This window comes from Phaseolus vulgaris, chromosome 6 (assembly GCF_051622355.1).
Source record: "Phaseolus vulgaris cultivar YP4 chromosome 6, ASM5162235v1, whole genome shotgun sequence".
Lineage (NCBI taxonomy): Eukaryota > Viridiplantae > Streptophyta > Magnoliopsida > Fabales > Fabaceae > Phaseolus > Phaseolus vulgaris.
In genome coordinates, this window is record NC_143503.1 from 14,930,821 (window position 1) to 14,954,066 (window position 23,246).

At 37.1% G+C, this 23,246-nt stretch overlaps 2 protein-coding genes across 2 annotated transcripts; one reads left to right on the top strand and one right to left on the bottom strand.

Moving 5' to 3' along the window:
- Nucleotides 1-6,559: 6,559 nt before the first annotated feature.
- On the bottom strand, nucleotides 6,560-17,924 carry LOC137833320 (vacuolar protein sorting-associated protein 26A). Its single transcript, XM_090303849.1, has 11 exons — nucleotides 17,744-17,924; nucleotides 16,291-16,394; nucleotides 15,323-15,397; nucleotides 15,165-15,237; nucleotides 14,894-14,938; nucleotides 14,496-14,607; nucleotides 13,612-13,678; nucleotides 12,031-12,075; nucleotides 8,073-8,128; nucleotides 7,796-7,971; nucleotides 6,560-6,879 (listed from the first exon to the last, which is right to left on the bottom strand). The coding sequence occupies exons 1-11, from the start codon at nucleotides 17,922-17,924 to the stop codon at nucleotides 6,701-6,703; spliced, it is 1,113 nt and encodes a 370-aa protein (XP_090159975.1). The 3' UTR covers nucleotides 6,560-6,700.
- A 98-nt stretch (nucleotides 17,925-18,022) lies between these two features.
- Nucleotides 18,023-21,886, top strand: LOC150027182 (uncharacterized). The gene has a single exon (XM_090303850.1). It carries the CDS (start codon nucleotides 18,023-18,025, stop codon nucleotides 21,884-21,886), a length of 3,864 nt encoding a protein of 1,287 aa, XP_090159976.1.
- Nucleotides 21,887-23,246: the final 1,360 nt, after the last annotated feature.

Below are 23,246 nucleotides of genomic sequence, written 5' to 3' on the forward strand. Positions count from 1 at the left end.
AGGGAACCCACACGCTAGGTTATCCTAAGAGTAGGGTAACAACAGTGTTGGGCCCCCTCATCAGAAAGCCCATTTTGGGTAAAGAGGAAACCCTAGTTTCAGTCTATAAATAGGAAGGTAACAAACTTGGTAAGGTACGCTGTTCATTTGCACTGCTTAACACACACATTGACAGTTATACAACTTGGTGTTTCCTAGCCCTAAAACTGACTTGAGCGTCGGAGTGCAAACGGCCTCTAGGGCACCCTTTGTCTTTGTGTTTTTAGTCATTCATCACAGGAGAGGCACGTGCAAATGCAGAGATTTGAACGTGAGAGTGACGTAGGCGTACAAGAGCGCTCTAGGTCACCGGCAGGAACATTTGGCGCCCACCGTGGGGCACGATACAAAACATTGTCCCACCAGCAAGAACCAGACAGATCCAGGAGATGAGAAGTACGAGGCAGGGACCTGTTGCACCAAACGGGGGAGAAGGCCTCACCCTACAACATGTTATGGAGACGATGTGAGCCCTTCAGGAAGAGATGGTCGCGTCAAGAGCAAACCAAGAACGCATCCAGGCTGACTTGGTGGCGTCGCAAGCAACAAGCGAAGAACTGCGTCGTTCTAATGAGGAACTGCGCAAAGATCTGCAGACCCGCGCAGGCGAGTGTGAGTAGGCAGATCAAGAGTCTGTGACATCACCCAGGGAGTTCCCGACGCCGTTCTCGCAAGAAATCGTGGATGTCGCAATACCAGCCACACTCGTAGGACCCTAGGTGACCTTCACTGGTACAGGGGACTTGGAGGCCCATCTTACGGCTTTCCACACGCAGATGATGCTGATTGGGGGCTCTGATGCAGTGAGATGCAAGTTGTTCATGAGCACCCTGACGGGAACAACGATGGATTGGTTCATCAGCCTCCCTGATGGCCATGTAACGTCGTTTCCACAACTTACAAAGCTGTTCAGAGCACAATACATCGGAAATTGGGCCACCCGTCCATCTCTTACGATCTTTTTGACGTAAGACAATATAAAGGAGAGTCTTTGAAGGAGTTCCTCCACCGCTTTGGAGCATAGGTAGTGAGGTTGAACCTTAAGGACGAAAGGATGATGGTGCACGCGTTCAGCAAGGGCATTGTGCCAGGCCCCTTCAGCGAGTCACTCATCCGAAACCACCCTAAGACCTTCGCCGAGATAAGGCACTGCGCGGTGGCTCATATTGCGGCGGAGGAAGAAGTTAACAAAAAGTGCACACGCATGGTTCCCACGTGCCCACGTGCGACAAGTCGCCCTCAAACCCTAAGGGTGCATGAGACAACGACAAAGAAGAAAACCCCCGTGAAACAGCAACCCTATCAACCGAGGAAGCCTCAAACCAGGGGGCGTGAGAGGGAGAACGTGCCACCAAGGCACAACTTTGTGGTAGAATTAAAGGACCTCATCGCTATCCCAAACGTAGCGGAGAGGCTAAAGGTACCCCCCAAGACCGACAAGAGGCTCGAGCCCAACAAGAATGTCTGGTGTGAGTTCCACCAAGCATTCGACCATCCCATACGCAACTGCTTAGCACTGGGACACCAACTAGATGAGTTAGTGAAGAACGGTCTCCTGAGGGATTACTTGCAAGAAAAGTAGGAGACCGAGGACATGGCGGTGACAGGGGGTGGCCCGGGGCACGAAGTCCCCAAACACGGTGAAATTCACACCATCGCGGGAGGTTTCTCGGGAGGAGGATGTACTGCTTCTCAGCGGAGGAGATACACATGGACAGTGATGTCAGTAGAAGCACAAAGGATCGACGATGCTTTCGACATCGACCTTGTCTTCACCAAGGCTGATCTTCAGGATGTTGTTCCCCATGACAACCACCCGGTGGTGATCTTAATGGTAACCGCAGGGAGGAAGGTGCACCGTGTGCTAGTAGACCAAGGAAGCTCGGCAAACGTAATGTTCTGGATGACTTTCAACAAACTACAACTATCCCCATACATGTTGAGACCCTATGGTGGCTGTCTGTACGGCTTTGTGGGAGACCAGGTAGAGGTGCGCGGACACTTAGAACTGAGGACCACCTTCACGGATGGCACTGTGTCCCGTACGGAGAGCATCAGATACCTTGTCAGCAACGCCTCCTCTGCTTATAACATGTTGTTGGGTCGACCTACGCTGAATAGGTTGGGGGCGGTGTCGTCGACAAGGCACATGAAGATGAAGCTACCGAACTTGGCAGGGAAGGTGATTACTATCAAGTCAAATCAGAAGGAGGCCAAGACATGTTACGAGAACAACCTCAAAACAAAGAGAGGAGTATTCATGGACACTACCAGACCACCATACACGGGGGAGGTCCCTTAGCCCGAGGTTAGTCGCACCGAAACCGCCTGGACCAAAGCAGAAACTTCCCGCGGGAAGATAGCCCAGGAGAGCAGGCATGATCCGTTTGGCAACCCTGGGGAAAGAGAGACTGGAGGGAAGGTCTCTAAGCTTAGCGACACCCCCGATCAAACGGCGCAGAACCTGAATGTCAAGGTCCACCAGAGGGCGAAGGAACGACACCTAATTAACTTAAAAGGTTTATTCGAAAAGATAGTTGAGTACAAGCGGAAACCGGACCTCGAGAAGTGTGTGTTCGGAATAGAACCAGGGAAGTTTCTGAGTTCCTTGCTCATTGAGCGTGGTATGGAGACAAACCCAGAAAGGCGCATGTCTGTCTTGTCTGGATTTGCACCATTTGGAGGAGGGGGCGACCTCCCTTACCAAGAGTGTAAAGAGGCGTTCATCAGGTTGAAGGAGTACTTAGCCAGCCCTCCATCCCTGTGCAAACCACAACCAAGAACGACATTTAGTTTATATCTAGTGGTGATTGATCAGGTGATCAGTTCAGTCCTTGTGCGGAAACAGTATCAGTTTCCAATACTCATACACATAGCGGGCAGAGTACGCTAAGGACCTGAGGAAAAACACCAGGTACCGGAGAAGGCAGCCCCATTGGTCTCACGTCAGGTCTCCCCCGTATGGACTAGCTCTTTCAGAGTAATAGAGGTCCTCGGGAACAAAGCATGAAGACTTGAGACGTTGAAACAAGGCCCGATTCCTCGCACATGGAATGCAGTCGGCTTCAAGTTTTATTTCAGTTAAGCAGTTACGTTGTACATGGTACTAGGGGACACTTTTTTTCCCTTATAAGGGTTTTTTTAATGAGTTCACCAAATAAATTTCGATTGAAATATTTTCTCGAGTTATCTACAATTCAGTTAAGAACTAGTTTCCCTTGCGTTAGAAGTCTCGTGAGTGGAGAGGTAGATTCGTAGAGAACACCTCCCCTCTCAAGTGAAAGCACCAAGGTCGAACGAAATAGTTCGCCAGATAAATCCTCCTCGCCCTTGAGCGAAGCCGAGGTCAGTTAAGGACTTGTTTTCCTTGCATTATAAGTCTTGTGAGCGAAGAGGTAGGTTCGTAAGAGAACACCTCCCCTCTCGAGTGAAAGCGCCAAGGTTGAACGAAATAATTCACCAGATAAATCCTCCACGCCCTTGAGCGAAGCCGAGGTCAGTTAAGGGTTTGTTTCCCTTGCGTTAGAGGCCTCGTGAGTGGAGAGGTAGGTTCGTAGAGAACACCTCCCCTTTCGAGTAAGAGCGCCAAGGAGGAATGACCTAGTTCACAATTAAACCCCCTCCTTATAGTGAGCGCAAGGTATCAAAGAACGCTAGAAGATGCATCACGGTGCCAGTCACCACAAGTTAGCAGTTGAGCGAGTTAAAGAGTAGTTTTCGATTTAAGGAAGTAAAAGCAGCTATATGTCCGAGAAAGTAAAGTTACAAGCGGATAATAAATTGTTTGTTTGACGACCAAATACAAGCTAAGGAAGAATCCTTGGAACGATTTTCCCGTTTACGACATGGTTTGATATCGCGAAAGGTGAAGCGTCCATCTCGGGGTGCACACAGGCAACCTGAGCGAGGGCGTCCTCAAACCCCGCATCGTAAGCATCAACAACATCCTCGGTCAGCTCAGCCTCGGCTTCTTCGAACCTCTTAGCTTGTTGAAGGAGTTCGACCTCCACCGGACCCAGCTGCACTTCTCAATTGATGGACATTTTCTCAAGCCCCGCCATCTTGGCTTTGGATGCCTCGGCAACCTATTCCAGCTCGAAAACTCGGATTCGCAGGGGCAAGACTATTGCCTCCAGCTCGACAACATATTGGCACTTAGCGTGAAGTTGTTTAGAGAGATCCTTTTTAGAATGGCGAAGGCAGGTCAACTCCTGCTTCAGTGCGGTCTCACGGGCAGCAAACGAACGAGCTAGTAGGGTCATTTCTTCCTTAGTCTTGGCCTCTACCAGCGCCACCTTCGCTTCAGGCCTGGTTATGAGAGCATTGGACTGAGCAAGAAGAGCCCCAAAATTGAAGCCTAGTCTTTCCCTCGCAGCGGCCTCATCCGAGTCCACCGTCACCCTTAGTTGGAAGCCTTTGAGGGCATGTTGTAGGACAGTGGGCAGCTCGAGGGCAGAAGGAGTCGTAGAAGTACTCGTCCCACCAAGGTCAGGGAACAAGGGAACACTTATCGTTCGATCAAGGGGTGAAACCGAGCGACCAGTAGAAGAGGAATGGGAGGCCATCGCCGGTGTAGGCCTGAGCCTCTTAGAGATTGGCCCCTCAGTGGAGTTCTCGTCTGATTCGATCTCCACCACCTTACTCTCGTGAGGAAATGGAGCGGGAGATGATTGGGCGGCGGCAAGAGGGGCCGCGACTGCAGGAATGGAAGGAGTAGGTGAGGGCGCAGCAGTGCAGAAGCAAGGGCGTGGGGGCTAGAGGTGCCCACACCCCCAAACATCCCTCGGCGGCGAGTCAGGATACCAGCCAGCTTGGCCTGTTTCTCCTCACTCAAAACCATACCTGCGTGCAAATTTCATAATACAAGAGGTTGGGAGACACATGGATAAAACATGCGAATGCGCGGGGATAGAGTGCGCAAACATAACAACACGATAATAAGAATCATGTCCTCGAGAGTCCTGGGTTTCTTAAACCCTAACTCGAAGGGAACCTAGAAAAAAAGAAACAGAGGACGATTGAAATGCAAAGGGTAAACAACCCCAAGCAGTTATCAAGCATCAGAGTTAATAAATAAGTGCAATCAACAATCAAAGTTCGTACCTTTGATCAGATAAGAGGAAGATCCTGGAGTTTGTAGGGAAAACGCGAGAGTGCTCGAGGACGGAGACGAAGCAATCAAGAGTGTTTCAGAGAATGATGGAACAGTGATTGGACGCGTGCGTTTTCCAACGTTTAAAGGAAACAAAGAAGCGTAAGCGATGTTAAGCCCTAGCCGTTGATCAAAACACGTGTGCGCAGATAAGACAGGCTCAGAAAGACGCCACTTTGGTGAAGTATTCAAATCCTGTCACACAGAGCCACGTCGGTCACCAAGGGCAAGGACTTAGTCTCTTCGCTGAACAAGTTACAGCTCAAGACTGGGGGGCTTGTGTACCAACCAGTCCTCGGGTGTTGTTGACCACTGGTACTATTGGTGCCACGTAAGCAAGGTCCCATGAGCGGCGTGGGCCGGCATCTCGGGAAGCATGTGCGTCAAGGAACCAAAGAGTGGTCGGACATCGGTCACCAGGATATACCGACGTGCCACTAGACAATGTGGAGAGGTCGGACATCGGGACCCAAACAGCAGAGCTGGGCCACGAGAGGTGGATCCCAGACCACACACCAGTTATGAGTAAGGGAGAAGCCTAGATCACGTAGAGTGGATGATGCGTTTTAGGCGTAACACAAATATAAAGCCATTGGAAATATATGACTTGTAAGGGTCGCGTTCCAGGAACGATCTACATGCATTCGAGGACTAATTGTCTTTTATCTTTATTCTATGAATGTCTCCCAACTATTTTTCTTATTTTATATTTTTGAACAATGAGTATTGTTGTACTTCCTTTCCTTATATTTGTAACCCTAAGTTTAAGGAGGTCTTTTCTATTTGCACCTACCTTGATTTAAGTCTCATCCCAAACCCATATGATCACTTGGCCGACCACACTACACAAAGGAGGCAATGAGGCGCACGTGATGTGAGTTTCACATTTAACACATTTTAAATGTTATTTTACTTGTCTTAGTTTATTCACCCATTTAATTCCGCTGTGTTTGATTGTTTGCATAGCTATCTTTCTTCCGATGCAAATTTTTATATTTATTTATTCCATCCAATTAAATTTGTTGTGCACAATGGCGATCATATCAGACTTCCTTTCCTTTTAATTCCATAGAAATCAAAACAACTAGTATTTCTTGTCATTTAATTTGCATGCCGAACCTATATTCTGCAATTTCAATTCTTATGAGAAACCTAAATTCAACGATTATTAGCCACTAAACTTTGGACCTATTACTTCAAGAAACTGTCCATGGTGAAATCACTATAGGTTGTTGCAAACAAAATAAAGCTTATGAAGAAGGTTAATATACAAAGTTTTGTTGTGAAAGCAATAGTTCTAGCTCTCTAATAAGTACTTGATAAATCAGGTTGCTAAAAACAATAATACTTCTCGAAATTGGGCAAAGTTAGAAATTGTTTAGGAGATAGTTATAGTTACATACACATGAAGTAAAAACAAAAAACAAAAAAGCCAAAACGAACAGAATAAAATTATTAGAAAAGTTTGCACTGATAAACGGTGAGGAAAAACAGAGCAATTCCATAAGCTTAGGAGTTTTCACTTAGCCGATAAACTGTGATTTCTTGTTGCTTGAAGTAGCGTCGGTCCTCTTCATCCACAAGAACAAGATTTAGAAAGTACTTCACACTGAACTTGTTGTTGATGTTGTGGTATGTGGGAGTCAATTCATATGGACCAAGGAACAATCTCACAGGAATTGATTCTCCTGAACAACCAATTTCAAACAATTCTCATACTCAATTCTCAATGTGTTTTCTTTACATGAAAACTGTAAAACCTTACCAATTGGGTGCTCCACCCTTAATTTACTTTCTATACAAGTAAGTAGCTCATTCATAACTTGGTCTTTATATTATACATATATGGACCAAGAAATTCTGAAATATTAATGTTTTTTAGATTTGATCAACCTAATTGAAATATTAATGCAAGTAGTTAAAAATTTTAAACATTTAGTTTTTTTTTTATAAAACTTCATTACCTAACATCTCAGTTAGATTAACACTCCATGATCCAATAATACGTATTTAGTTTATACTAGTGTAGTTGCAACCATTAGAAATTCATTTACAATAACACACTACAAGAAAATCATTAAATATAAATCAATGTTAGAGACAACAAATAATTGGTCACGATATTGACTAATTTAGATACTGTTTTAGAGACTAAAAAATGTATTGGTATCTAATATACTTTCTATTATTAATAAATAGTTTCTAAATTAGTATCTAATTAACTATCAAAATTTTAGCTACCAACGATAGAATCTAAAGTAGTTAATAGCTAGAATAGAACTTTGGTAGTCAATTTGATACCAATTTAAAAACTATTTATTAATAACAAAAATTACTTTAAATACCAATAATTTTTTTAATCTATAAAAAATATTTAATTTAATTAATATATTAAATAATTATTTTTTATCTCTATATTTTGTTACTATTTAATGAATTTTTTACACTCACAAAACTTGTGTACCTCCTCTAATGCTAATCACAATTCATGTTAGAAGCATCAAAGTTTTCCAAAACATAATCAAACTGACTACTAGAGAAGCATGATGCATATGATAGAGTAGAGAGTAGTTTTGGAAACAAAAGATGAAGAAAAGTGCATACCTCGAACTGGAACACCATCCATCAACTCATACTTTGAAAGGGTTTCTGTCTCAACATATGTATTGGTCCCTGATCCAGTTGACTCTCGACGCCTCACTTCGAGCTCCATGGTTTTTATTTTGATTCTCACTAGAAGAAAATATATTTTCCCAACAATCACATCCTTCAGATGATACCTGATAAATAATATTTTAGTCATCATCATAACCAACTTTTCTTTAATCTTCTTCAACAACATTGCAGATGCATCGTTAATCATGTGCTATTTCAGACTCACTTGCTTTTGCTGTATTCAAACTCTATGTGTAAGCATTCTTCAATTCCCACTTCCATCTGCATGGAGCACATATTCAACAAAAGGCCAGGCTAATATTAAGTAACATCAATTCTTATTGAGTATACCATTAGATTAACAAACACATTACTTGTGAACTTTTCCATAAGTACTTCTACAAGAAAAAAGTGAAATAAACTTCATAAACTAATACTAGCTTGTGCATTGGTTAAAAACTGATTTTGGAGAAGCTAAATGAGAGAATTTTACAAATTAGCTTATGGATACTAGTTTTACTAATGCAAAAATTTATTTCTTTTTTCTTTTCCTAGAAGTACTTAAGGTGAGGTTTATCCAAGCATACCCTTGTCATTCATATTCATACTTCATGGCATGAATAGAAAATACAAGTTTAACATGATGAAGCATGTGTGAATCAAGAATTATTTTATCTCCTTAATTATATTAATTTGTTTTTTCCTAAGAATAAGCTAGAGAAATCACGAATCACGAATAGATTTTTCTCTTCAAGTACATATAATATTTTTCCTAAAATAGGCTAACTTGAACTATATGTAAGAAAATAAATAATTATTTTATTGATATCAATCATACCAATTACATTTTATCATCTCTGTTTCTAGTAATCAAAATCTTGCCACGTGAAAGATTATTTTAATTGCTAAGGAGCAAAGTGGGATGTATCTATTGGAATCCAAGGACAAAAAAAATAAATAAAGGTCATAAGTCAACAAACAACATCATAACCATGGGCAAATTCCCAAATATAGGTTCATTGTAAAAGACTTGGGCATCCCTCCTTCAACCATATCATATAAAATATTTGTTCCTCATTTGTTCACTATTGAGTCTTTCAAATGTGGTATTTGTCAAATTTCAAATCATCATCGTGCATCTTATCCCATATATGATAAAATAAGTAATTTTTCATTTGAATAAGTAATCTTATCCCATATATGTTTGGGACATGTTTTAGACCGTTTGTTAATTTTATTGATGATTGTACTTGAATCACATGGTCAAACATAATGAAAAGTAAATATAGGATCTTTTAAATATATATTAATTTTTTTCATCTTGTCCAAAATCAATTTGAAAAAAATATCAAAAGATTAAGTCTAATAATCGTTTATGTGAATCAAAGATTTTCTAAATTTTTATTCCATAATGATATTTTCTTGAGTTAATATGTGTTAACACTTATTAAGGTTCGACATGGCTTGGATACACCTACATGGACTAGACACGACAATGTCTATTTTTTTAAATAGTAAATTATTTTTTTTATTAAAGATTAATATTTTAGAAAGATAAATTAAACTTTTATTTTAAAAATATATAATATATTATAATTATTTTTTAATTTATTATGTTTTATTTTTAATATTTATAGATTAATTTTTATTAAATAAATTTATTTGATTGTTATATTTAAGTAAATTTTTATATATAATTTATTATTACTATATAAAATTAAAATGAATATACCTAATCAAACTACCAAACAAACAAGATGATATATTTTTTTATAATAATCATATTGAAATTAAAAATATAAAACAACCTTAAATAGCATAATAATTGAATATTATTTTAAAATATATAATATGTTATACTATAATTAAATTTTAATTTGTTATATACTTTAGTTTTACCTATATAAAGATGATTCTTTTTATAACCGCTCTTTTGATGTATACATTTATTTTTCCATTTTATTTTTATATAAATATTTTATTTTACTATTTTAGAAATATATAATAAGAGACTTTTTGTCATTTTATTGTTATCTTGAATATTCCTGTCATTTCTTTTTTTTTCAGTATTCACTCCTATTTTTTAATTCTATAATCTAAGAACCAAACATATCTTTCTTAACAACTTTCCACTCCCCTCTCTATAAAAAAATTCTCACTTTCCTCACTATAAAAAAACTTCTCACTTTCCTCTCTATAAAAAAACTTCTCACTTCTCTCTCTTAATTGCCCTTAAACTGATCAATTACAATATCTGAACCCTCACTCCCTCCTCTCATATTCTTTTCTCTTGGAGACACGAACGTACTCTCATCCTCATTTTTTTATTTATTTTGGTTTTGTTCCAATTGTTCCATCTTCTTTAAATGCATTGCGTTTTTGTATATAAGGTTATATATATAGTTTTTGTATTGTTCTACCGTTGTCATCTTTAAGCGCATGAAGTTTGGTCCCTTGATTGAATTAAGATGAGTGACTCTTCGTCCAACGCGGTCTCTCCTCCAATTCCCCTCACTCACTTTGTTTCCTCCACTCTCAAATAAGTAAGTTTCTAAAAAAAAATTCATAAGACACTGTACATCTTCGTGTTTCCTCCTATGTGTTTGTTTTAAGAGAGCGCGTTGGACAAAGAGTCACTCATCTTAATTCAATAAAGGAACCAAACTTCATATGCTTGATAACGACAACTGTAAACCAATACAAAAACAATATACAAAACGCAATGCATGTAAAGAAGATGGAACAATTAGAAAAACCCAGAAAAAATAGAAAAAAAGTGAGGATGCGTGTGCCTCAAAGAGAAAACGGATGTGAGAAAAGGGAGTAAGGTTTTAGATACATTAATATTGTAATTGATTAGTTTAAGGGAAATTGAGAGAGAGAGAAGTGAGAAGTTTTGGATAGAGAGGGAAGTGAGAAGTTTTTGATAGATAGGGAAGTGAGAAGTTTTTGATAGAGAGAGAAGTAGGAAGTTGTTAACAAAGTTACATTTGGTTTCCAGATTATATAATTAAAAAAGATGAGTGAATACCAAAGAAAGGAAATGACATGAATGTCCAAGATAACAATAAAATGATTAAAAGTCTTTTATTATATATTTCTAAAATAATTAAATAAAATATTGATATAAGGATAAAATGGGAAAGTAAATGTGTACACCAAAAGAGCGGTTACGAGGAGAATCCTCTTCTAGAGGTAGCTAGAGCCCTCCTATTCCAAATTTTTGTTCCTAAATCCTATTAAGGAGAAGTTGTGTTAACATCTACATACCTCATCAATAGGTTACCCAATCATATCTTAAGTAATGTTTTTCGCATTGAGTCTACCTTTTCAAGTATTTGGATTTTTTTCTCACTTTCATAATCTAATCTCAATAAATTAGATCCTAGGATCTTAAATGTGTATTTATTGGTTATCCTCCCAATAAAAAAAGGTACACATGTTATCTTATCATCTTGAGATTTGTCATGTTTTTATAGATGTCACATTTCATGAAACAAAATCTTTTTTTGTCAGTTATACACTTCAGGGGAGAAAACACTTGAAGCGGAGGAGCTCTCATTTTTTCCATTACCATATTTATCTTTGTAGGATGCTAAAGATCCAAGTGATGATGACACCATAAATAGGACCAAACCAACTTTGACTCTGAAGCAAGAAGAGTTGTCTAACGTGGAGGTGAGGATCCTTAAAGGCAACAATGAGGAGGTAAGTGTTATTGAGGATTTGTCCATTGCTTTGAGAAAGGGAAAAAATATCGTGTGTTAAATATCTCATTTCTCAATATGTCTACACTAACAACTTTCTAATAGACATAGAAATTTTATTATTATCATTGATGCTATAAAAATTTCTACTTAATCCAAGAAGTCATGAGAAGTCAACATTAGACTAAGTCAAGAGAGAAGAGAGGAATGCTTTAGAAAGAAACTCAACATAAGGAGGTTGTTGACAAATCAAGAAACAATAGGGTGCAAATGGATATTATAGTGAAACATAAGGCAGATGGACCATTTTTTCCTGACAGCATGAAGCTTCAACTAGAAGTAAGGAGTGGAGTGCAGAAAATAAAACTTTCCCATACATTGTCTATTAGAAATATAAAGCTTAAATAATATAACTAATGAAAGGCACATTGTCAATTAGAGATACATAATTATTGATAACAACCATTCACACCTCACCTTAATGCTGTTATTAATTGGTGGAGCTACACTGTAATTGCGTACCTGAAAATTGATGGTTGGGTTTAGTTGTAATATACAACATTCAGATGTGCATGTTTGTGAAGGAATAAAAGAAAAATTATAAGAAAGAATGAAAGTTCTTCAAAATACAAGAAAACTAACATTTAAAGCAATGAGAATATAACAAATATTATTAGTAAATCAGGAAATAAGGCAATCCAATCAAAATAATTTAAAGAAATTCAGATAACATTTAGACATTTACTACTTACACTTTGTACCCTGAAAATGGACACCCTTGTAAAAGAAGAATTGAAAGTTTTCATAGCTCACCATAATTATCTACATTTAAGAACCACAAAATGAAGACACTGTAGCACCATCCACAAATATTTTGATCTCATAAAAAGAAAAGAGGTTCAAAATTTGGGAAAACAAAAATTGTAATACAATAAGTGATATGGTCATGAATTTACAATTTAAGAGGAAAATGATTTTTACAGCAGTGAATTTTGTTCGAGAAAACTCTATATCCTTAACAATAATTGAGGGCACATAATTTATTTTGGATAGTCTTGGAAATTCTACGTTTAATATATATATATATATTATCAAATTATAATATATAAATGATTCTTTATAAGTTGGTGAGATTTAAGTTAAACTTAAAATTCATTTCCTAAAATACAAGATTAGATATTTAACTTTCAATCAATGTAAAATGCACACTACCTTATTACGAGGTCTAATTGTAAATATATTCTTTTTATCCTTCACTCTATTTTCTAATATTTTGTCATTGTTTGATGCGGACATCCAAGTCCAAGCAAATATCAACCTAATCACTGGAACAAATGATTATTGTTTGAAATATAGGGATTGTATTTTTATTTTATTAACTTACAAACGAGTCAAGACCTATAACTCAATTTGTATTTATACACTTTTGAAAATCAGAATGGCGAACAAATATTTTGGCAATTTTAAGATAGAATATTTCTCTGCTAGGGTTTTTTCCCGCATCTTGCAATCTTATCAAGAATTCACCAATTTTTGTGACGATCATCCTTAGGCTTATCAAACTTTGTTTGTGGTGCCTTCCTCAATCCAAGTTTTTCGTAGTTACTATATTTAGTTGATTCCGTTCTGTAACCTTAAATTCGTATTTTCGTTGTCAATTCTATTTGGATTCATATCATTGTCTCTTATTAATAAAACTATCTAAATGTTGGCTCTATGACAAAATTGGTTTCTTAAATTTTCACATCCATGTCTTAAAACAAAGAGCACTGATAATTTGACACCTCTTGCTCCAAATTACACCTCTTCAAATGACAAAAATATCCTTTTACATTTCATAACCTCTATCATTTGAAAGGTGTAATTTGGAGCAATGTAAAAAGTGAGTGTCAAAATAATATTTTTCTAAAAGAAATTCAGTTTTAGTAATAGAGTGCATTCAAAAATGCAATAAGAACAACTTAAACCACCAAAAATTCATATGATAATCAAAACAATGGGGAAAACGTAGTAGACAAGCTTTGAGATTCAAGATAATATAGTAGAAAATAAACTCACTACAAAATCCATGTATTCCACAATGTTGTTGACATAATTTCGACTAATTGTCACTTTCAATATGTACCTGCATGATTTCAAAAAAGGGATCTATTGCATTCAGTTAAGTAATTAACCATTATTTTAATTTCTTACCACCTTTAAATTTTTGGCTAATGAAAATATTGATTGAAATACGAAAAAGTGAACAGATAGACCATCCATGAGAGCAAAACCATTAGCATAGTCAAATGGAAATCATGAACTAAATGGTGGTTCAGAGTACACTCCAAGAAAAATTATTTAATAAAAGTTAATTAAAAAACAAAAAATAATAAATCACTAGCTATAATATTTAAATACTACTTTATAAATTTATAAAATAATTTTTAAATTAGTATTAAACATTAATTATTAAAATTTTAATTATTGACTATTTTATATTCTAAATTATTTTTTAATTTAACTTTTAATTATTAACTACTTTAAATTTTAAATTAGTTTTTAATTTTAAATTAAAAACTAATTTATTATAATCTAAAACATTTAGTAGCTAAAACTTTGGTAGTTAATATTGAATATCAATTCAAAAACTATTTCATGATCTTTTCTATTAATAATAAAAACTAGTTTATATACCAATAATTTTTTAATTTATAAAATAATATTTAATTTAATCATTAATGACTAATTATTTTTTATTTTTAAAATTAATTATTAGTAAATGATTTTTTTGAGTGGGATGAGTCATTAGCTTTATAACATTTGCTCATGCCTTTAAAATTTCATTTTAGAGAATGTAATTATTCCATAACATATTTATTGAAGAAAAGTAAGAAAGAAGGAAGAGAAATTGAGAAATTGAGAATTCAAGGCTAGTGCAGAAGTGAAAATAACTAACATACCTAAGCCTAACATTGATTCCATTGTATGATTCATATCGCATTTCAATGGTGGAGAATTCAAATGGATATGTTTTCCTTTCGTATAAATTGCCAGGAACATCAAGTTCACGTACTGCACATAAGTAATAGAGAGTTAAAAATTATCATATAAAATCTAACCAATGTTACATCAAAGCATCGTGATCATGAGAGAGCAGGAAACTTAGGAGAGTACACGAAGAACAAAACAGATTTTTTGTATTGGAACTTCTAAACATTAGCATGATTTAGATGAATACCATGTACTATAATTTATATATGAGAAGCAATTATGCAATTAACTAATTATTCAAACACCTCTGTAAACAAATAGAAGGAAAAGACAAAATGAAAGATCTGCTGTGTAAGCTTAAACTTACCAAGAGAAGTAAAGTCGTAGAAGTTCCCTCTGTCAAAGTACAACTCTGCAAGGCAGGAAATGAACTAATGGAGCATCATTCATTATACACACATGGTGAAAAATAATGCCCCAACTAAAATCATTGAAAACACAATTAATCCCATATACCAACAATATCCATAAATTCAAAACTTTTGAGCACACTTCTTTATGGCATTTAATGCGTATTGTATATAAAGATAACAATCTCCATTTATACCAAAAAAAAGAAAAAAACAAAGTAAACACACCTATTTGACCAAGAAGCTCAATTTTTACACCATTATGTTCAACTTTCTTCCCATTTGAAGGTTCAATAACAACCTGGTCCCAAAGTGTAAACAATTAAATTTTTTGGCCTACTAACAGTGCAAAATAACAGAGCATTTGGTGATGCCAAGCAGTGTACCTCCCCAACTATATTGTCATGATTTTGAAAGAGAGGAACCATGACCATTTGGCCACTTTCCTTCTTTATGCGAACCTAGCAAATGAGAAAGTGTACACAAGAGTAAATCAAGATGTTCTTGTTAAAGCTTTTAAAAAATGAATGAAATACCCTTTCTCATGTTGAAGAGATTATATTTGAAGAACAATAAGAATGGGGAAGCTACAAAGCAAACGAAGGTATGTTCTCCCTCATCAATAATATCTTAGTTAAAGAGATTAACATGCTACTATAAGATAAAGAAAAACAACACTGTAACCAGAAATCCCAAATCTCAAATAAAAATTCAGAAATTGAACATGGGTATATAACGACAAAGTCATGGACCAACCACTTTCTGTCACATAGATTATAGCATTCATCACAAATTAGTGATCCAATCATTGAGCCATTACGTAGGAGATTGCCTTATAATTTTGGTGTTACATGCGAATCAGATAAGGATAAAATATAGAAACCTACACGGATTCTGATCTCATACAGAAACCATTTGGATCACTCATTAGTCCATAGTTTTATGTAGTCGTGGTTTTGATTTAGATGAAATTTTTGTTAGTGTCGAAAAATTGAACAAATACAGTTTATGTGGCCAGAATTGTGGTCCCAATGTAGTTACAGAGACAAACAAAAACCTTAACATTGCAGCTGCAATTGTGGTTGCAAGCAATTTATGAATCAAATGTTCATCTGCAAGAATCGGACTCCGAAACCTCTTTGTCATGAAAAGATGCACGAGGAACTTACTTTTTGAAAAAAGCATCTTATGAGTTACATGCACAAAGGTACAATTTTGACATCGATAGATAGGTTAAATGTGATGGTAAACAAGGAAACGCCATAAACAGAAATTACCAACATAAAGGAAAAAGGTTAATTCTTTCATTCACATCAATATCATCAGTGAATTGCAGCACAACACAACAACACACCTGCTTGCGTGTACTTCCATCGGTTAAAGAGATTGAGATCTTGCATGGAGGCTTGAAAGCTCCCGCAATTATATTCTGATCGTGTGGGAAATTGATTAGAACATCTCATGAAACAATAGCAATGCAAAACAACAACAAAAATGAATGGTGAAGAAGATGATGGTGATCCAATTGCATTCACGTTTGTTTCTTTTCTCAGAAAGAGAGACCCACCATGGTTTTTCTGAATGAAAGATGATCAAGAAAGAGAGAGAGAGAGTAGAAAAAAAGGAAAATCTTCAGAAAAAGGGTTCTAGGAATGAAAAGTGGAAAGAAAAACAACACATGCCAATGCAACAAGCATTCCAGTGTCAAGATCAGGAACATGTGTTAAGGTAACGAACTCTCTTCTACCACTTTGCAAGAGTGCAAGTTTGTTTAACGTGACGTCATCCTGATCAACAAGTGTAATTTAGGGGTTTTAATTTTTTATCTATAAATTTTCTATATTGTTAAGTTGTTGACATATTTTATTTTTATTTATGAATATTTTTGTCAGTATATATCTATAATATGTAACAATATTTAAAGAATTTTTTTTTACATATTTTGTTTTCAAATTTTATTTTTATAATATTAAAATATAATAAACTTCATAATTATATTAAAATATTTAGATTATTATTCCTTTAATAAAATATTCATATTGGAAATGTTTTTGTTTTATTTATTTTGTATTGATTTAGTCTAGTTCCATATTTTTGTTTTTTATTTTATTTTATGCTACTTAGTGGGCACTAATGCAAAAATAGACAATGCTATTTTTTTATTTTAAAATTGTCATTGAAAAAAATATTGTGACAATTTCATGAATAAATCTAACTCTTTTACAAGGTCATAAAATAAGTGTGGTCCACATTGGATTATTGTTGTTATAACCATTATATATATATATATATATATATATCACAATACGTTCTTAATTTATTAATATTTTTCTCTTATTTCAATAAGTAGTTTGAAATTAATTATTTAAAAAGGTATTATTTATTGATTAGGTAGAAAAGAAACACACTATCAAATGAAATAGAAAAAAAAAACTTAAATTTATGTTAAACACATATCATTTCTGTACTGGTAGGCTAAAACCGAGAGGTTTAGGCCGAGAACAACATTGAGTAAACAAGGGAAAAATGTTGAAACCGAGAGGTTTAAACCGAAACCTGAAAAGATAATAAAATTCATAATAAAGCCCAATTTAAATAAGGAACTTGCACAAGGGGGTGTAAAAGTAATAAAAAGGTGTGAGAAGAAAGTCCAAAAGTACTGTTGAAGGCCCATCAACGAAACCCTATAAATAGGAGGTCAGCACAAGAAAAAGGTAAGAGTGATTTTATCTGAAAAACCATTACATTGTTTCTGACTTTGGCATCGGAGCGACTTGCAGGTACATCCCCCCACCTGTGATGAATACCAATCGAGAGGAGTAGCCGAGTGGTGCAGCCGAGAAGAACAGCCGAGATGAATAGCCGAGAGAAGCAGCCGAGAGGAACAACCGCGAGCCTAGCCCAGTTGAGAGTCCAGCCCAAGAAGTAATCCAGCCCAATAGAAACCCAAGAGTATAGCCCGAAATCAGAAGATCTGTAAAAGGCCATCTTGTTTTAGTTTGAGTGTTCTTGGTCCCTTTTTGTAAGAACATTTTGGCGCCCACCGTGGGGCCGAGAACTAGTTAGAAGGAAAGGTAGGAGACAAGATGGATCAGAGAGAAGGACAAGACGGAGAGCAAGTAGATAACGTCAGTATGCCAATGACAATGTTGGTGCAGCTGCAAAAAGAGTTCGAGACGTTAAAAAAGAGTAATGAAGAAGAGCTGAGTATGTTAAGAGCCGAAAATGCACGCATGAGGAGAAAATTACAAGAGGAGACAGTTTTGAATGCATCATTTGAAACTGTTCAGCCAAGAGCACAAGTCAATGAGAGGGTTTATCATAATGAAAGTTCCCAAACGAAAAGAAGATTCCTTGGAGATTCTGAAGTTTTTGCAGGAGCATCTTCAAGAAAACATCCCTTCTGTGATGTTATAGTTGATACTCCATTGCCTGACAATTGGAGAAGTTTAACTATTGACAAGTATGACGGAAGCACAGACCCTGATGAACATGTTGCGGTATACACCACGCAGATCAGTCTATATACGTGGAACGATGCTATTATGTGCAGAGTGTTCCCTACAACCTTAAAAGGGACAGCGTTAAGTTGGTTCACACGCCTTCCGCCTTTGAGCATAGATTGTTTTGATACATTGGTGGAAAAGTTTGGAGCTCAGTTCGCAACTAGTCGCCCCCATCGTTTAACTTCGATTGCTTTGGTGAATATAAGGCAAGAAAAGGGAGAGTCGTTAAGAATGTTCATGGAACGCTTTGGGAAGGTTGCCCTGGGAATTCGAAACCTCAGCCCAGAGGTTACCATGCATCATATGATAACAGCATTAAAGCCGGGACCGTTTGCTGATAGTCTCTGCAAGAAACCTGCGACTAGTTTAGATGAGCTAAGACAACGAGCGTCAAAGTTCATGCAAATGGAAGAACTGAGAGAGTTCCGGAACCAGGCAAGGATGGATGGAGGTGAAAAAAAGGTGATAGAAAAAGAAAGTGGACCTATGGCTAGAAGAGCCAGGGAAGAATTCAGAAGCCGAAAGTTCCAGCAATACACACCCTTAAATACAAACAGAACAAGAGTCTTACAAGAAGCCATGGCGGCAGAGATAATACCACCAACTAGAAAAGTGCGAACACCGGAAAGGGCCGACCACACCAAACATTGTGAATATCATAAAAATCATGGCCACCATACAGAGGAGTGTGTCGGGTTGAAAGATAGAATAGAAGAATTGATTCAGGCTGGGCAGTTGAAGCGTTTTGTTCAAGGAGGAAATGTTAGACTGAGGACCAGTCCGGAGAGAAGATTGAAAGGAATTGAAACAGGAGGAAGAAGGGCAGACAGATTTGAAAGAGAAAAAAGAATAGAAAAAAGAGATGATAGAAGAGGTGGAAGATCAGAAGGAAGAAATGACAGGGTTTATCAAAACACACAATCAGTAAGGAGAAGTAGGGAACGAAGCTTGGGGAGACCTGTCAGGGGGTTTATAAACACTATTTCAGGTGGTTTCTCTGGAAAAGAATCATCATCAGCAAGGAAACAACATTGGAGAAGTATAAGGACCATTAACCACATTTTTAAAAGAAGAACTTTGCCACCAATGCTTTTTACAGATGAAGATTTCCAAGAAATTGATCCCGATCACGACGATCCTATGGTGATAACAGTTGAAATAGCCGAATATGCCGTCATGAAAACCTTGGTTGATCAAGGCAGCTCAGTTGATATTCTGTTTTGGGATACTTTCAAAAGATTGCATCTGAAAGAAGAAGACATTGTACCTTTCCGAGAACAAATCATTGGTTTTTCAGGGGAGAGAGTCAGCACGAAAGGGTATGTGGATTTGATGACTACGTTCGGAAGAGGAAGTAAAACTAAAAAGATTAAAATCAGATATTTGGTGGTGGATGCTTCTACGTCGTATAATGTGTTGTTAGGACGTTCTTCTTTGAATAAGTTGGGAGCAATAGTTTCAACGCCACATCTAGCAATGAAATTTCCAACAGAAAAGGGGGAGATAGCAACAGTTTATGTTAATCAAAGAGATGCTCGAGAATGTTATGCAGCCGGTCTAAAGATGAATTTAAAAACACACAAAGATACCGAAAGAATGGTGGCAATGGCGAATTTGGACCCGAGATTAAATGATGAAAGGTTGGAACCGAAAGAAGAGACTACAGCTGTGGTATTAGGCCGGGATGAGAAGCAATGCACTTATATAAGTGGAAGTTTGCCCGAAGAATTGTTAAACAAACTTGTCACATTGTTACGCAACAACAAAGACTTGTTTGCTTGGGCACTGTCTGATATACCTGGAATTGATCCAAAGGTAATTTGTCATAAGTTGTCGGTATGCCGAGAAGCAAGACCGATATCTCAGAAACGAAGAAAGTTGGGTGAAGAGAGAAGAAAGGCAGCAATGGAAGAAACTGAGAAGTTAATGCAAGCCGGTTTCATTAAGGAAGCTCAATATACGACGTGGTTGTCCAATGTGGTGCTCGTCAAAAAACCGAATGGAAAGTGGAGAATGTGTACAGATTATACAAACTTAAATAAGGCTTGTCCGAAAGATACATATCCATTGCCCAACATTGACCTATTGGTAGATGGGGCGTCTGGACAAGAAATGATGAGTTTTCTTGATGCTTATTCAGGGTATAACCAAATACAGATGTATGAGCCAGATGTGCCCAAAACAGCTTTTACCACAGATACGGCAAATTATTGTTACAAAGTCATGCCTTTCGGCTTAAAGAATGCCGGAGCAACGTATCAGAGATTGATGGATAAGGTGTTCAAAGATCAAATTGGAAGAAACATGGAAGTATATGTGGACGATATGGTTGTGAAGTCAGAGAAAGTGGAGAAACATTTGGGAGATCTTGAGGAGGTGTTTTCACGCATAAGAGAGTACAATATACGTCTCAACCCAGAAAAATGTGTATTCGGCGTCAAAGGTGGAAAATTTCTAGGTTTTATGTTGACCAACAGAGGGATTGAGGCTAATCCTGATAAATGTGAAGCAATTATGAAGATGGGGAACCCGAAAAACCTGAAAGAGGTGCAGAGGTTAGTGGGAAAGCTAAATTCATTGTCAAGGTTTTTACCGATCTTAGCCGAAAAAACTAAACCAATAATAAGCCTGTTAAAAAAATCTGAAACCTTTGAGTGGAATGAAAAATGTGAGCAAGCCTTCTCTCAAATCAAAAGCATGGTTGCTGAACCACCAATCCTAATCAAACCTGAGTTGACCCAACCCATCATAGTTTACTTAGCAACTTCCAATGAAGCCATAGGAGCAGCGATAATCCAAGAGAATCCAGACCAGAAACCAATATACTTCGTAAGTAGATCCCTCCAAAATGCTGAAACCAGATATCCCAAAGTAGAAAAAGTCGCCTTAACCCTGGTGTACGCCGCAAGACGTCTTCGGCCATACTTTCAGAATCATCAGATAATTGTGAGGACAGATTATCCAATATCAAAAATCTTGAGAAAACCAGAACTTGCAGGTAGGATGGTGACATGGTCAATGGAGCTTTCCGAATATGGAATCAAGTATGAACCGAGAGGACCAATCAAAGCTCAAGCCCTTGCAGATTTCATCATCCAGATGCCGACAACAGCACAGCAGGAGCAGTGGATATTGTATGTAGATGGCGCATCAAGCAAAAAAGGAAGCGGAGCAGGGATAGTACTTGAAGGACCAGACAACTTCCAAATAGAGATGGCATTGAGATTCGAGTTCAGAACATCCAACAACCAGGCCGAATACGAAGCTCTTATTGCAGGACTGCTACTGGCGAGAGACATGGGAGTTGAAAACGTCATTTGCAAAAGTGATTCTCAGCTCTCAGTGGGACAGATTTGGGAATCAAGTCAACAAGCACTTCAGTTGAACATCCGCAGACGAATGGACAAGCGGAGGCTGCAAACAAAGTTATTTTGGGACAATTGAAGAAGAGGTTAGGAAATGCCAAAGGTTTGTGGGCAGAGAAGTTACCAGAGATCTTATGGGCATATAGATGTACACCACAAACTTCAACTGGTGAAACACCATTCAACCTCACATATGGGACGGATGCAATGTTACCTGTAGAAGTGAATGAACCAACGTTACGAAGGCAGATAGAAGACTGGAATATTAACAATGAATGCTTGAGAACCGACCTTGATCTCATTGAAGAACTCAGAGAACGAGCAAAGATAAAAGAGGCAGCAGTAAAAAGAAGAGCAATGAAAAGGTTCAATGCGAAAGTAAAATTCAGAGATTTTAAGGAGGGGGACTTAGTATGGAGAATGCGAACTGATGCACGAAAAGATCCGCGACATGGAAAATTGGCCTCTAATTGGGAAGGTCCATTCAGGATACTCGAAAATTTGCAAAATGGAGCATACAGATTAGAAACTCTAGAAGAAAAAATAGTATCGAGAACATGGAATACAAGTCATTTAAAGTTTTATTTTAGTTGAAATTTGAAGATGTACAAAGAAGGCTGTATATATATATATATATATCTATCCATCAATGAAGAAGCATTATCCATTAACATTGTGTCGTTCATTTACATAACTTTCGGTCTTGGATGATTTCACTCTAAGTGAAAAACCACCCGAAAAGAAACGTATTCATAAAGCTTTCGGTCTTGGATGATTTCACTCTAAGTGAAAACCCACCCGAAAAGAAACGTATTCATAACTTTCGGTCTTGGATGATTTCACTAAGTGAAAACCCACTCGAAAAGAAACGTATTCATAAATCTTTCGGCCTTGGACGATTTCACTAAGTGAAAACCCACCCGAAAAGAAACGTATTCATAACTTTCGGTCTTGGATGATTTCACAAAGTGAAAACCCACCCGAAAAGAAACGTATTCATAAATCTTTCGGCCTTGGACGATTTCACTAAGTGAAAACCCACCCGAAAAGAAACGTATTCATAAAAGCTTTCGGTCTTGGATGATTTCACTCTAAGTGAAAACCCACCCGAAAAGAAACGTATTCATAACTTTCGGTCTTGGATGATTTCACTAAGTGAAAACCCACCCGAAAAGAAACGTATTCATAAATCTTTCGGTCTTGGATGATTTCACTCTAAGTGAAAACCCACCCGAAAAGAAACATTCATAAAGCTTTCGGTCTTGGATGATTTCACTCTAAGTGAAAACCCACCCGAAAAGAAACATATTCATAAAGCTTTCGGTCCTGGATGATTTCACTAAGTGAAAACCCACCCGAAAAGAAACGTATTCATAAATCTTTCGGTCTTGGATGATTTCACTAAGTGAAAACCCACCCGAAAAGAAACATTCATAAAT

Coding starts and splice junctions, on each gene's coding strand:
- LOC137833320 (XM_090303849.1), bottom strand. CDS start 17,924: ATGGCCTTTTACAGATCTTCTGATTTCGGGCTATACTCTTGGGTTTCT. Junction 14,608..14,893: donor CTACGACTTTACTTCTCTTG/GTAAGTTTAAGC, acceptor ACTTATGTGCAG/TACGTGAACTTGATGTTCCT. Junction 8,129..12,030: donor CAATTAATAACAGCATTAAG/GTGAGGTGTGAA, acceptor TGCTCCATGCAG/ATGGAAGTGGGAATTGAAGA.
- LOC150027182 (XM_090303850.1), top strand. CDS start 18,023: ATGGATCAGAGAGAAGGACAAGACGGAGAGCAAGTAGATAACGTCAGT.